Here is a 13,875-nt window from a genome sequence, read left to right as displayed (position 1 = left end):
GGATGGTGACGTGGCCAACCGCTGAATGCATTGGTTTGGGTGAGGCTGACCGTGAAAGAGATGCATCAGAGGGTGAGTATGAGACAGAGCCATGAGATTGGATGAGGATTGGGTTGACTGGTAGTGGTGGGATGAGTACTGGGGAGGTGAGTAAGTGCAGGTATGTTGAGGATGAGGTTTGAGTGGGTGTGAGGAGTGATGTGATAGAGTAGTGTTGGCAGTGCTGAAAGAGTTGTGGGGTGGGGGCGGTGATGTGGAAGACAAAGTGTAGGGGAATGAGTAAGTGTACTCACTTTGGCTGACCTAGTTAGGTCATTGAAGCGCTTCCTGCACTGGATCCAGGTGCGGGAGGTGTTGCTGCTGCTGGTAACCTCCTCTGCCACCTTGAGCCAGGCCTTCTTGGTGGCAGAGATGGGCCACTTCCTCCCGTCCGCCGGGTAGAAAATAACACCCTCCTCCTCCTCACCCCATCCAGTAGGGCCTAGAGTGAGGCATCAGTAAATCTGGGACCAGCCTTTCCCCTGGGCTGGTCCATTCTATAATTTTGGTTGTTTGCTCCAGGGGCAGCATGGGAGGACTGCCCTTTTAAATAGGGCTCCTCCAGCTGACAGTCTGTGATGCGGGTGCGCAGTCTGCCCGCTGTGCAGGTTGATGACAGGAAACCCCGAAGCCACGGTAAGTGGCTTCAATTTACCCGCGATCGCGTGAGGAACGGACGGATTTTACTGGGCGGGTTACCCATGCGCCCAGTTGCCCCCCCCCCACCCCGCCGCTGCCGTCCCCCCTCCCTGGTAATATTGGGGCCTATAGGTCTCTTTTAATCTAATACTACCCTTAACATCTTTAGTTAGCCATGGATGGATTACTTTTCCCGTAGAGTTTTTATTTCTCAATGGAATGTATATTTGTTGAGAATATTGAAATATTTCTTTAAATGTTTGCCATTGCTTATCTACCATCATGCTCTTTAATCTAATTTCCCAATCTACCTTAGTCAACTTGCCCCTCATAACTATGTAATTGGCTTTATTTAATTTTAAAACTCTAGTTTCTGACTTAAGTCGGTCACTCTCAAACGCAATGTGAAATTCTTATGATCACTCTTCCCCAGAGGATCCTTTACTGTGAGATTACTAATTAACCCTGTGTCATTACACAATAGTAAGGCTACCCCCCTCCACTTCCAGTTTCCCTATCCTTTCTAAAGACCTTATAACCTGGAATATTTAACTCCCAATTGTGACCAGCTTGCAGCCATCTCTCAATAGTGGCCACCATGTCATACTCTCTAAGTTGTATTTGAGCCTTTAATTCACTCAATTTATTTTTTATACTTCATGCATTAGTATGTAAAACTCTTCTTTGGGCAAGAGACCCTAATCTGTCCTTCTGCCCAGATGCTGTCTTTCTCATACCGTTTAACTTAACACATTTCGTATTTGTCACTCCTGTTGTAACTACTTCAGTTATTTTAGTATTTCCTTCAACTGGAGTATTTATATCACTATTTGTAATCTGAACTCTGCTCTTATTCCTTTTTTAAAATCTTTAAACTATCATTATACTATTGTTTCTGACTGAACTCGCACGCCCCTCCCCCCCATTTATTAGTTTAAAGTCCTTTTTACCACCCTATTTAACCTTTCCACTAAGACCTTGGTCCCAGCCCTGTTCAGGTGCAGCCCGTCCCAACGGTACAGCTCCCTCCTGTCCCAATACTGATGCCAGTGTCCCATGAAATGGAACCACTCCTTCCCACACCAATCCTTTAGACACGTGTTCACCTTCCTGATCTGTTTGTCCCTATGCCAATTACCACGTGCCTCGAGTGATAATCCTGAGATTGTTATCCTTTTTAATTTAGCTCCTAACTCCTGATACTCCCTCAGCAGGACCTCCACTCTTTTCTTTCCAATTTCATTGGTCCCAACATGGACCACGACAACTGGATCTTCCCCTCCCTTTCCAAATTCCTTTCCAGCTGCATCGAAATATCCCTTACCCTGGCACCAGGTAGGCAACATCCCCTTCGGGACTCTCGATCGTGGCTTCAGAGCATACTATCTATCTCCCTAATTATTGAATCCCCTTTAACTACTTTGTTTCAATTCTGTTTCTCCACCCTTCGGACGGTCCTCTGCCCCATGATACCTGGGTCAGCATTGTGACTATCCTCCCCACAGTCTTTCTCCTTATCTTCAAAGGTATCAAGTACATTGTACCTGTTGGACAGGACCAGTATCTGCAGGACCTCCTTCTCTATCTCTCCTAGGTTTCCCCAACCCTGCTGAGTGACAGTTACATTCTCCCTTTCCCGCACCTGTGCTTTCCTCTGAAGTGTGACTGTATTCTGGAGTAAACCATCCAGAAATTTCTTCCCCTGCCTTATGTGTGGGAGTGTCTCTAACCCACACTCCAGCTCAAGGACTCTGAGCTGGAGTGTCTCAAATCCGAGACATTTCATAGGAACATTCAGTTCCACCAATTAGATCATGGCTGATCTGTACCTCAATTCCATTTATCCACCTTGGTCCATATACCTTAATACCCTAACCTAACAAAAATCTGTCTGTCTCAGTTTTGAAATTCTCAATTGACCTAGCCTCACAGTTTTTTGAGGGAGAGAGTTCCAGGTTTCCATTACCCTTTGTGTGAAGAAGTGCTTCCCGACATCATCCCATTATTGTCTAATAAGCTCTAATTTTAAGTTAATGCCCCCTTGTTCTGGACTCTCCCACCAGAGGGAATAGTTTCTCTCTATTTACCTTATCAACTCCTTTAATCATCTTAAACACTTCAATTAGATCACACCTTAATCTTCGATACTCCAGGGAATACAAGCCTAGTCAACACAACCTGGCCTTATAATTTAACCCTTCCAGCCTTGGTATCATTTTGGTGAATCTGCGCTGCACCCCCTCCAAGGCCAATATATCCTTCCTGAGGTGAGGTGTCCAGAACTGAACGCAGTACTCCTGATGCGGTCTAACCAGAGTTTTATACAACTGTAACATAACTTCGGCCCCTTTATATTTTAGCCCTTTAGTTATAAAGGCTAACATTCCATTAGCCTTTTTAATCATTGTTTGTACCTGTACACTAGCTTTTAATGATTTCTGTACATGGACTCCTAATTCTCTCTGCTCCTCCACAGATCCTAGCTTTTTACCATTTCGAAAATACTCTGATCTATCGTTCTTCAGTCCAAAGTGGATGACCTTACACTTCCCAACATTGAACTCCATCTGCCACAGTTTTATCCACTCACACGACACTATAAGGCAAATCTGTAGAAACCTTAGGGTGGTAACACAGGAGTTTCCTGGATTAAAGTGTTAGTAATGTTTCAAATTCAGTATTCTACTTTGCATTCCGCAGTACAACATTGAACGGTCACAGTTGGAGATGAGGACACTTCAAGTCTCAGTGTGGCACTGTACAACACTCAAACGCAAAGTGTTTCTGGGAGAGGTGCAAATCCCATTTGAGGACTGGAAATTTGAAGAGAACTTGACTCAGTCATACAACTGGTATCAGCTACGAGGCAAGGTAATGTCAGTGCATCATTGAAGAACACGTGCATGCTTTTCTGATCACATTACTGTCCTTATACAATATTTTAAGCCCCAACACTCCCCTTTTGATCTCAGTGGAGTTTGCTCGGTTTTAAATACAAACTTAAGTACTTGGGCTGGAAATTAAAACTTCCAAGGAAATGTATTCAATTGGTGAAAAGGTTGTCAAAGGAAACCAAGCAAAAGGTTTATGCAAAGCCTGTACACTGATGATGGCAATTAATCTGAGATACAAAAACCATTGAAACACATTGTATCAACTCTCCCCCCATGTATTTTAATAAGATGTGAGTAGTGCTGAATCACATGGCATCAAATTTCCCACCATATATTTGGAATGAAGTGTGAGTAGTGCTGAATCACAATACATGAGGTCTCCCCATTTATTGGGAATGAGGTGTGAGTAATACTGAATTACACTGCATCAAATCTCCCCCATGTCATGGGAATCAGGTATGAGTAGTGCTGAATCACACTGTATCTACTCTCCCCCCAATAATTGGGAATGAGGAGTGAGTAGTGCTGAATCACACTGTATCTACTCTCCCCCCAATAATTGGGAATGAGGAGTGAGTAGTGCTGAATCACACTGTATCTACTCTCCCCCCAATAATTGGGAATGAGGAGTGAGTAGTGCTGAATCACACTGTATCTACTCTCCCCCCAATAATTGGGAATGAGGAGTGAGTAGTGCTGAATCACACTGTATCTACTCTCCCCCCAATAATTGGGAATGAGGAGTGAGTAGTGCTGAATCACACTGTATCTACTCTCCCCCCAATAATTGGGAATGAGGAGTGAGCAGTGCTGAATCACACTGTATCTACTCTCCTCCCAATATTGGGAATGAGGAGTGAGTAGTGCTGAATCACACTGTATCTACTCTCCCCCCAATAATTGGGAATGAGCAGTGAGTAGTGCTGAATCGCACTGTATCTACTCTCCCCCCAATAATTGGGAATGAGGAGTGAGTAGTGCTGAATCACACTGTATCTACTCTCCTCCCAATAATTGGGAATGAGGAGTGAGTAGTGCTGAATCACACTGTATCTACTCTCCCCCCAATAATTGGGAATGAGCAGTGAGTAGTGCTGAATCGCACTGTATCTACTCTCCCCCCAATAATTGGGAATGAGGAGTGAGTAGTGCTGAATCACACTGTATCTACTCTCCTCCCAATAATTGGGAATGAGGAGTGAGTAGTGCTGAATCACACTGTATCTACTCTCCTCCCAATAATTGGGAATGAGGAGTGAGTAGTGCTGAATCACACTGTATCTACTCTCCCCCCAATAATTGGGAATGAGGAGTGAGTAGTGCTGAATCACACTGTATCTACTCTCCCTATGTATTGGGGATAAGGTACGATTAGTGCTGAATCACACTGTATGAACTCTTTCCCACCCATGTCGTGGGAATGAGGTGTGAGTAATGCTGAGTCACACTGTATCACCTCTCACCAAGTATTGGGAATGAGGTGTGAGTAATGCTGAGTCACACTGTATCACCTCTCTCACCAAGTATTGGGAATGAGGTGTGAGTAATGCTGAGTCACACTGTATCACCTCTCTCACCAAGTATTGGGAATGAGGTGTGAGTAATGCTGAGTCACACTGTATCACCTCTCTCACCAAGTATTGGGAATGAGGTGTGAGTAATGCTGAATCACATTGTATCACCTCTCTCACCAAGTATTGGGAATGAGGTGTGAGTAATGCTGAATCACATGTCATCAAATCTCCCCACGTATGGGGAGTCGGGTGTGAGTAGTGAGCAACTCTCCCCAATAATTGGGAATGAGGTGTGAGTAGTGATGAATCGCACTGCATCAACTCTTTCTCCAAGTATTGGGAATGAGGTGGGAGTAGTGATGAATCACACTGCATCAACTCTTTCTCCAAGTATTGGGAATGAGGTGGGAGTAGTTCTGAATCACACTGCATCAGCCCTCCCCATGTATTGGGAATGAGGTATGTATAGTGCTGAATCAGACTGTATCAACTCTCCCCATGTATTGGGAAGAAGATGTGAATAGTGCTGAATCAGTCTGTATCAACATTCCCTATGTATTGGGAAGAAGATGTGAATAGTGCTGAATCAGACTGTATCAACATTCCCTATGTATTGGGAAGAAGATGTGAATAGTGCTGAATCAGACTGTATCAACATTCCCTATGTATTGGGGATAAGGTGTGAATAGTGCTGTATGAACTCTCCCCCCAAGTCTCCCCCCAGATCCCTGAAGGTAGCAGGACAGGTAGATAAGGTGGTTAAGAAGGCACACAGGATAATTTCCTTTATTAGCCGAGGCATAGAATATAAGAGCATGGAGATTATGCTAGAACTGTATAAAGCACTAGTTAGGCCACAGCTTGAGTACAGTTCTGGTCACCACATTACGGGAAAGATGAGGTTGCATTAGAGAGGGTACAGAGGAGATTTACGAGGATGTTGCCAGGACTGGAGAATTTTAGCTATGAGGAAAGATTGGATAGGCTGGGGTTGTTTTCTTTGGAACAGAGGAGGTGGAGGGGAGATTTAATTGAGGTGTATAAAATTATGAGGGGCCTATATAGAGTGGACAGGAAGGACCTATTTCCCTTAGTAGAGGGGTCAATAACCAGAGGGCATAGATTTAAAGTAATTGATAGAAGGATTAGAGGGGAGCTGAGGACATTTTTTTCACCCAGAGGGTTGTGAGGGCCTGGAACTCACTGCCTGGAAGGGTGGTAGAGGCAGAAACCTCATTGCATTTGAAAGGTGATTTGATGTGCACTTGAAGTGCCATGACCTACAAGGCTACAGACCAAGTGCTGGAAAGTGGGATTAGGCTGGATGGCTCTTCTTCAGCTGGCACAGACATGATGGGCCGAATGGCCTCCTTCTGTGCCGTAAATTTCTATGATTCTATGTCGTGGGAATGAGGCGTGAGTAATGCTGAATCACACTGTATCAACTCTCCCCATTTATTGAGGTATGAGTAGTGCTGAATCACACTGCATCAACTCTCCCCATGTATTGGGAATGAGGTATATGTAGTGCTAAATCACACTGTATCAACTCTCTCCCTATTTATTGGGAATGAGGTGTGAGTAATGCTGAATCACACTGTATCAACTCTCCCTATTTATTGGGAATGAGGTGTGAGTAATGCTGAATCACACTGCATCAACTCTCCCTATTTATTGGGAATGAGGTGTGAGTAATGCTGAATCACACTGCATCAACTCTCTCCCTATTTATTGGGAATGAGGTGTGAGTAATGCTGAATCACACTGCATCAACTCTCTCCCTATTTATTGGGAATGAGGTGTGAGTAATGCTGAATCACACTGTATCAACTCTCTCCCTATTTATTGGGAATGAGGTGTGAGTAATGCTGAATCACACTGCATCAACTCTCTCCCTATTTATTGGGAATGAGGTGTGAGTAATGCTGAATCACACTGCATCAACTCTCTCCCTATTTATTGGGAATGAGGTGTGAGTAATGCTGAATCACACTGCATCAACTCTCTCCCTATTTATTGGGAATGAGGTGTGAGTAATGCTGAATCACACTGTATCAACTCTCTCCCTATTTATTGGGAATGAGGTGTGAGTAATGCTGAATCACACTGTATCAACTCTCCCTATTTATTGGGAATGAGGTGTGAGTAATGCTGAATCACACTGTATCAACTCTCTCCCTATTTATTGGGAATGAGGTGTGAGTAATGCTGAATCACACTGCATCAACTCTCTCCCTATTTATTGGGAATGAGGTGTGAGTAATGCTGAATCACACTGCATCAACTCTCTCCCTATTTATTGGGAATGAGGTGTGAGTAATGCTGAATCACACTGTATCAACTCTCTCCCTATTTATTGGGAATGAGGTGTGAGTAATGCTGAATCACTTTATTCTATTTATACTATATATACGAGGCTCTTTATACTTCAATATAAAACTGCATCGTGTGTGTAGTTCCACATTGTAATTAACTGTCACTTCAGTATGGTCCTCACAATACTCCAATTCCCTATCTGTCCCATACAGAGCCAACTTCCTAACCAGACCCTCGGCTAATCTGATTTCAGTATTTTTAGCAAACCTTGCATATCTACTTATATGAATAACTAATGTATATAGGAATGTGTTTCATGGTGCATTCTGACCTCTGATTTGATGTTACATTCAGAAATGGGTGAAATTTTACTCCTGCTGTTCCTTAGTATTCTCCCTTGTCCTCTGACCCATCTCTGACTATTTGTTTATTACATGCTGAATTGTACATATACACTGTTCTTGACTTTTGTTGGCCACTGTATTTATTTAATATATTTTACATTTGTGTCATTTTGTAGATCTTGCCAATAGGGTCCCAGTGGAAACTTCCTGTTTATAATCTGGATTCGCCCTGTATCAAGATTTAAAATCAATAAAAAATGCAGCTCCTCAACTGTCCACTTTTTTCTGTATAGTGCTGTATGTGTTGCTGTCATCCTGTAGTTACACTAAATAAACTGGCCGATTCTGTTATGTACTGTGACATAGTCATTCTTGTTTATCAGATTGTTTTTCTGTTATGTAGTCATCCTGCAGTGAATCCATTAGTGCAGGCAACTGTTTGTTTGGATTTACTAAGATATTTCTTTCACCCAAGTCTGGCTTTATTTACATTCCTCTTGATTGATTGTACTGAACAAGGTTGTCCTGTATTTGTGATCACTGGGCACTTCCAGATGACCCATTATCCAGTTCTAGCTGGCAGCCAGTTTCCAGGTACGGTCATTAATGCACAGAGATGATCATTCAGCTGCCTTTGGAGCAAGCTGATTCGATGAGCCTTGCTTCTGCTCCCCATGGGACTCTCCACCAGTGTGTTTTTTTGTAAAAGATGGACTTGCTGCCACTCTTGGCGAAGTGCATTTCCCCGACTGATTAGGTCTATTGGACATCATGTGGATGCTGCATGAGATCACGATGCTGAAAAGTGACATTGTGTTCAGGGGTTTTAAGTTTGATGTTGGTGGAACAGTTGTTAAATCTGAGGACAAGGGCGCTCCGAGTGTCATTAAATTTGGCACAGAGGAGAAGAAAGAAACCTTGGTAGTGCAGTTTGAGCTAGGCAAAGCAGAAGGATAAATGCCCTCATGATAATGGAGGTGGTAATGTCCTGGGAACAGATAAAAGAAGTGCATAAACCTCTGGTTTTGCAATTAATAATCTCCTATGGACTGTAAGGCTTAGTTCCAAAACTGGCAATGGCAAAGGCACTGAAAATTCAACACGCCCCAATCCCAAAATATCAAGAACTTGCTACCACCCTTGTCTGACCCTTTAAAGGCCTTGATGCATTGCAAGAAGTTGATTGGCGACACATAAGAACATAAGAAATAGGAGCAGGAGTAGGCCAATCGGCCCCTCGAGCCTGCTCCGCCATTCAATAAGATCATGGCTGATCTGATCCTAACCTCAAATCTAAATTCATGTCCAATTTCCTGTCCGCTTCCCGTAACCCCTAATTCCCTTTACTTCTAGGAAACTGTCTATTTCTGAGTTGGAATCCAAAATGGCTTCAAATATTCCAAGGGCTCAATTTTAAACTTAAATTGCGGATGCATTGGGGGCAGGGGGGCTGCGAAAATTGCAAAAATGCAAAGCGGGTGAGGAAGCCGGCTCCAACCCGTTGACTTCCGAGTTTCCCACAGACGCACCTGTGTGCACGCACGCTTCCCAAATCCGGAAGTCCCGCCGGCAATTAAAGCCGGCGGGATGATAGTTAAAGAACCAAATGTACCTCATTGAGGTACTTAAGGTACTTTACTTGTGACATATTAGGTAGTTAGAATGATTTTTAACTTACTTGGACGGCATTCCCACAGTTTCCAATTCACACCTGGTGAAACCAGGCATGAAGGGCTGGATCAAGCAAAAATAAACAAAATAAATTAAATAAAAAACCATTGCACAAAGTTAAAACACAAAATCAACCTACCTTTCCACCCTGCTCCGATGTCCAATGTCTCCCTCTCCGATGTCCCTCTCAGCCCCCGATGTCTCTCTCCGATCTCCCCCTCTTCCTCCATGTCCCTCTCCGATGTCCCTCTCAGCCCCCAATGTCTCTCTCCGATCTCCCCCTCTCCCCCCCACCGATGGCCCTCTGATCAACCCCTCCCCCCCCCGATGTCGCCCCCCCCCCCGATCTTCCCCTCTCTCCCCCCCCCCCCCCCCCCCGATCATCTGTTCCAGTGCCGGATGACGTCTCGCTCTCTCTCTTTCTCTCCCCCCCCCCCCCCACCCCCCTCGGTGTTGCAGCTCCTGTCAATCAGGCTGGCTGCCAGGAAACCCGGAAAGAACTTTAATCACCATCAATTACATCATGTTCGGTTTGGAAAAGGTAAGTTTTTTTATTTGGGTTTGCCGTGCGCACCTTCACTCCTCCCCCCCCCGGCTGCCAACCCGCCACCATTTCAAAATTGAGCCCTAATGTCTTAAATTTGCTTCGTTGTGATAATATTTACAATATGTTTATTTATTGCCTTTGATATTGTAAGAGTGAAAGAAAAATGAATTGGTAAGAAATGTTGCCAAAATGAAGATGTATCTCCTCAACATTTCAACATTCATATGAGAGGTCCAGGTTTATAAATCAGCACTATGTCTTGGGACTATAGAGCAGCTCTGTGTGTGGAGCTGGTATTCTTGGTAACCACTGGCCACACTAGTTGTGTTATCTGTGTGTATCCTTTCTAGCTGAGGCAATGGCTGACTTGGGCAAACCAACTGTTTGTATGGCTATACTGAACCACCTAGCTAATCTAGAACATATTTGGGGTCACAAGGAATGTTCTTTTCTGCGCACATGTACATCACATGCAGATGTGGACCGGGGACCACGTCCTACCTGTTGCAGATGAGCTCCTTGACATGTAAACTTCACTTTGCAGTAGATGTGGACCTTTATTTCACTCAAATTAAGGTGATAAAATGAAGTAGGAGCCACATTAAAACTGTAGCTCGCTCTGGTGTGTATGTGAAAGCGATGAAGTTTTATTTGATTTCCTCTCAGTATGACTAGCCTGAAGACAGACTTCTGCAGTACAATGGGGAACTACTTATAAAGGCAAAGTATGCTGCACCTGTGCAGCATATTAAATCTCCCTCTGAAGAAACCATTGTCAAAGGTTCAACTGTTACCACCATCTATACACAGCTTACACTGTCTGCCTGTAATTGATGTTTGAAATTACTTTCTCATCTGTGAGAAATGTTGCCTTATTGAAATCTACTAATTGAGAAGTGCAACTAAATGACATGAGGTTCAGTCAGGTGAATGCACACCAACCACTTTGTTATGCAAGAGGGCAACCCAAGCCAGTGGCTGCTGCCAATAGTGGGGAAGAAATCATTTCTGGAGGGAAAAGAACGCAGTTCAGTTCCTTTTACAGAAAATAGAAATAGATTCGTCTTTGGTTCAGTTAAGTGGATTTGAGGCCTGCTGGGAATAGGCCTCAACAGAACACTGCCAAATTACTTTGGTCATGCATTTGATTCCCATGCCAACATTTAATTCTGGTTTTACCTTGGTGGCAGGGAATCACTGAAGTTTCCAGTGATGGTGCATCTATGAAAGCAGTTATTGCACAATTTGTTAATCAGGTGAAAAATGTTAAGAGTTGGTGAAAGGTTATGGTTGTCCAGTCGGCTAACAGGTGCCTTCTGTGAAATGTTGTACAAAATTCCCAACTAAATATATTGAGTTCTTCGATGAAATAACGGAGAGGGTTCATGAGGGTAGTGCACTTGATGTTATGTATATGGACTTTCAAAAGGCATTTGATAAAGTACCACATAATAGACTTGTTAGCAAAATTGAAGTCCGGGGGATTAAAGGGACAGTGGCAGTGTGGATACAAAATTGGCCAGGGGACAGAAAGCAGAGAGTAGCGGTGAATGGTTGTTTTTCAGACAGGAGGGAAGTGTGCAGTAGTGACCCCCAGGGGTCAGTGTTGGGACCACTGCTCTTTTTGATATATATTAATGACCTGGACTTGAGTATACAGGGCATAATTTCAAAGTTTGCAGATGACACAAAACTCAGAAATGTAGTAAACAATGTGGAGGATAGTAACTGACTTCAGGAGGACATAGTGAAATGTGCAGAGATGTGGCAGATGAAATTTAATAAGAGAAGTGTGAAGTGATTCATTTTGGTAGAAAGAATGAGGAGAGGCAATATACATTAAATGGTACAATTTTAAAGAGGGTGCAGGAACAGAGAGACCTGGGGGTGTACATACACAAATCTGTGAAAATGGCAGGACATGTTGAGAAAGCCGTTAAAAAAAGCATAGTTTTATAAACAGGAGCATAGAGTACAAAAGCAAGGAAGTTATGCTAAACTTTTATAAAACACTGGTTAGGCCCCAGCTGAATCACTGACCAATTCTGAGCACCACACTTTAGCAAGGATGTCAAGGCTTTAGAGAGGGTGCAGAGGAGGTTTACTAGAATGGTACCAGAGATGAGGGAATTCTGTTACGTGGAGAGACTAGAGAAACTGGGGTTGTTGTGCTTGGAGCAGAGAAGGATAAGGGGAGATTTGATAGAGTTGTTCAAAATCATGAACGGTTTTGATAGAGTTAATAAGGAGAAACTGTTTCCAGTGGCAGAAGAGTCAGTAATCAGAGGACACAGATTTAAGGTAATTGGCATAAGATCCAGAGCCGACATGAGGAAAAAAAACATTTGTACAACAAGTTGTTATGATCTGGAATGCAGTGTCTGAAAGGGGAAAAATTTGGAGGACTATAGGGAAAGAGCAGGGGAGTGGGACTAATTGGATAGCTCTTTCAAAGAGCCAGCACAGGCACGATGGACCGAATGGCCTCCTCCTGTGAGGATCATAGAATTATAGAAGTTTACAACATGGAAACAGGCCCTTCGGCCCAACATGTCCATGTCACCCAGTTTATACCACTAAGCTAGTCCCAATTGCCTGCACTTGGCCCATATCCCTCTATACCCATCTTACCCATGTAACTGTCCAAATGCTTTTTAAAAGACAAAATTGTACCCGCCTCCACTACTGCCTCTGGCAGCTCGTTCCAGACACTCACCACCCTTTGAGTGAAAAAATTGCCCCTCTGGACCCTTTTGTATCTCTCCCCTCTCACCTTAAATCTATGCCCCCTCGTTATAGACTCCCCTACCTTTGGGAAAAGATTTTGACTATCTACCTTATCTATGCCCCTCATTATTTTATAGACTTCTATAAGATCACCCCTAAACCTCCTACTCTCCAGGGAAAAAAGTCTCAGTCCATCCAACCTCTCCCTACAAGTCAAACCACCAAGTCCTGGTAGCATCCTAGTAAATCTTTTCTGCACTCTTTCTAGTTTAATAATATCCTTTCTATAATAGGGTGACCAGAACTGTACACGGCATTCCAAGTGTGGCCTTACTAATGTCTTGTACAACTTCAACAAGACATCCCAACTCCTGTATTCAATGTTCAGACCAATGAAACCAAGCATGCTGAATGCCTTCTTCACCGCCCTATCCACCTGTGACTCCACTTTCAAGGAGCTATGAACCTGTACTCCTAGATCTCTTTGTTCTATAACTCTCCCCAACGCCCTACCATTAACGGAGTAGGTCCTGGCCCGATTCGATCTCCCAAAATGCATCACCTCACATTTATCTAAATTAAACTCCATCTGCCATTCATCGGCCCACTGGCCCAATTTATCAAGATCCCGTTGCAATCCTAGATAACCTTCTTCACTGTCCACAATGCCACCAATCTTGGTGTCATCTGCAAACTTACTAACCATGCCTCCTAAATTCTCATCCAAATCATTAATATAAAAAACAAATAACAGCGGACCCAGCACCGATCCCTGAGGCACACCGCTGGTCACAGGCCTCCAGTTTGAAACACAACCCTCTACAACCACCCTCTGTCTTCTGTCGTCAATCCAATTTTGTATCCAATTGGCTACCTCACCTTGGATCCCGTGAGATTTAACCTTATGTAACAACCTACCATGCGGTACCTTGTCAAAGGCTTTGCTAAAGTCCATGTAGACCACGTCTACTACACAGCCCTCATCTATCTTCTTGGTTACCCCTTCAAAAAACTCAATCAAATTCGTGAGACATGATTTTCCTCTCACAAAACCATGCTGACTGTTCCTAATCAGTCCTTGCCTCTCCAAATGCCTGTAGATCCTGTCTCTCAGAATACCCTCTAACAACTTACCCACTACAGAAATCAGGCTCACCGGTCTGTAGTTCCCATGCTTTTCCCTG

The 13,875-nt window shown here is 43.7% G+C and overlaps 1 protein-coding gene across 1 annotated transcript in view; it reads left to right on the top strand.

The window, feature by feature from the left end:
• The window catches only part of sytl3 (synaptotagmin-like 3), a 224,266-nt gene extending 216,169 nt beyond the window's left edge, over positions 1–8,097 (top strand). The window contains exons 13-14 of the mRNA XM_067989558.1: positions 3,379–3,549; positions 7,923–8,097. Of these exons, the coding sequence (XP_067845659.1) occupies positions 3,379–3,549; positions 7,923–7,991 (240 nt within the window). The 3' untranslated portion in view covers positions 7,992–8,097. The remainder of the gene's footprint in view (positions 1–3,378; positions 3,550–7,922) is intronic.
• The last annotated feature ends 5,778 nt before the right edge of the window (positions 8,098–13,875 follow it).

Source organism: Heptranchias perlo, chromosome 8, assembly GCF_035084215.1.
Source record: "Heptranchias perlo isolate sHepPer1 chromosome 8, sHepPer1.hap1, whole genome shotgun sequence".
Classification (NCBI taxonomy): domain Eukaryota; kingdom Metazoa; phylum Chordata; class Chondrichthyes; order Hexanchiformes; family Hexanchidae; genus Heptranchias; species Heptranchias perlo.
The sequence above is the reverse complement of the archived record's forward strand: the minus strand, read 5'-3'. Positions and strand labels throughout refer to the sequence as shown.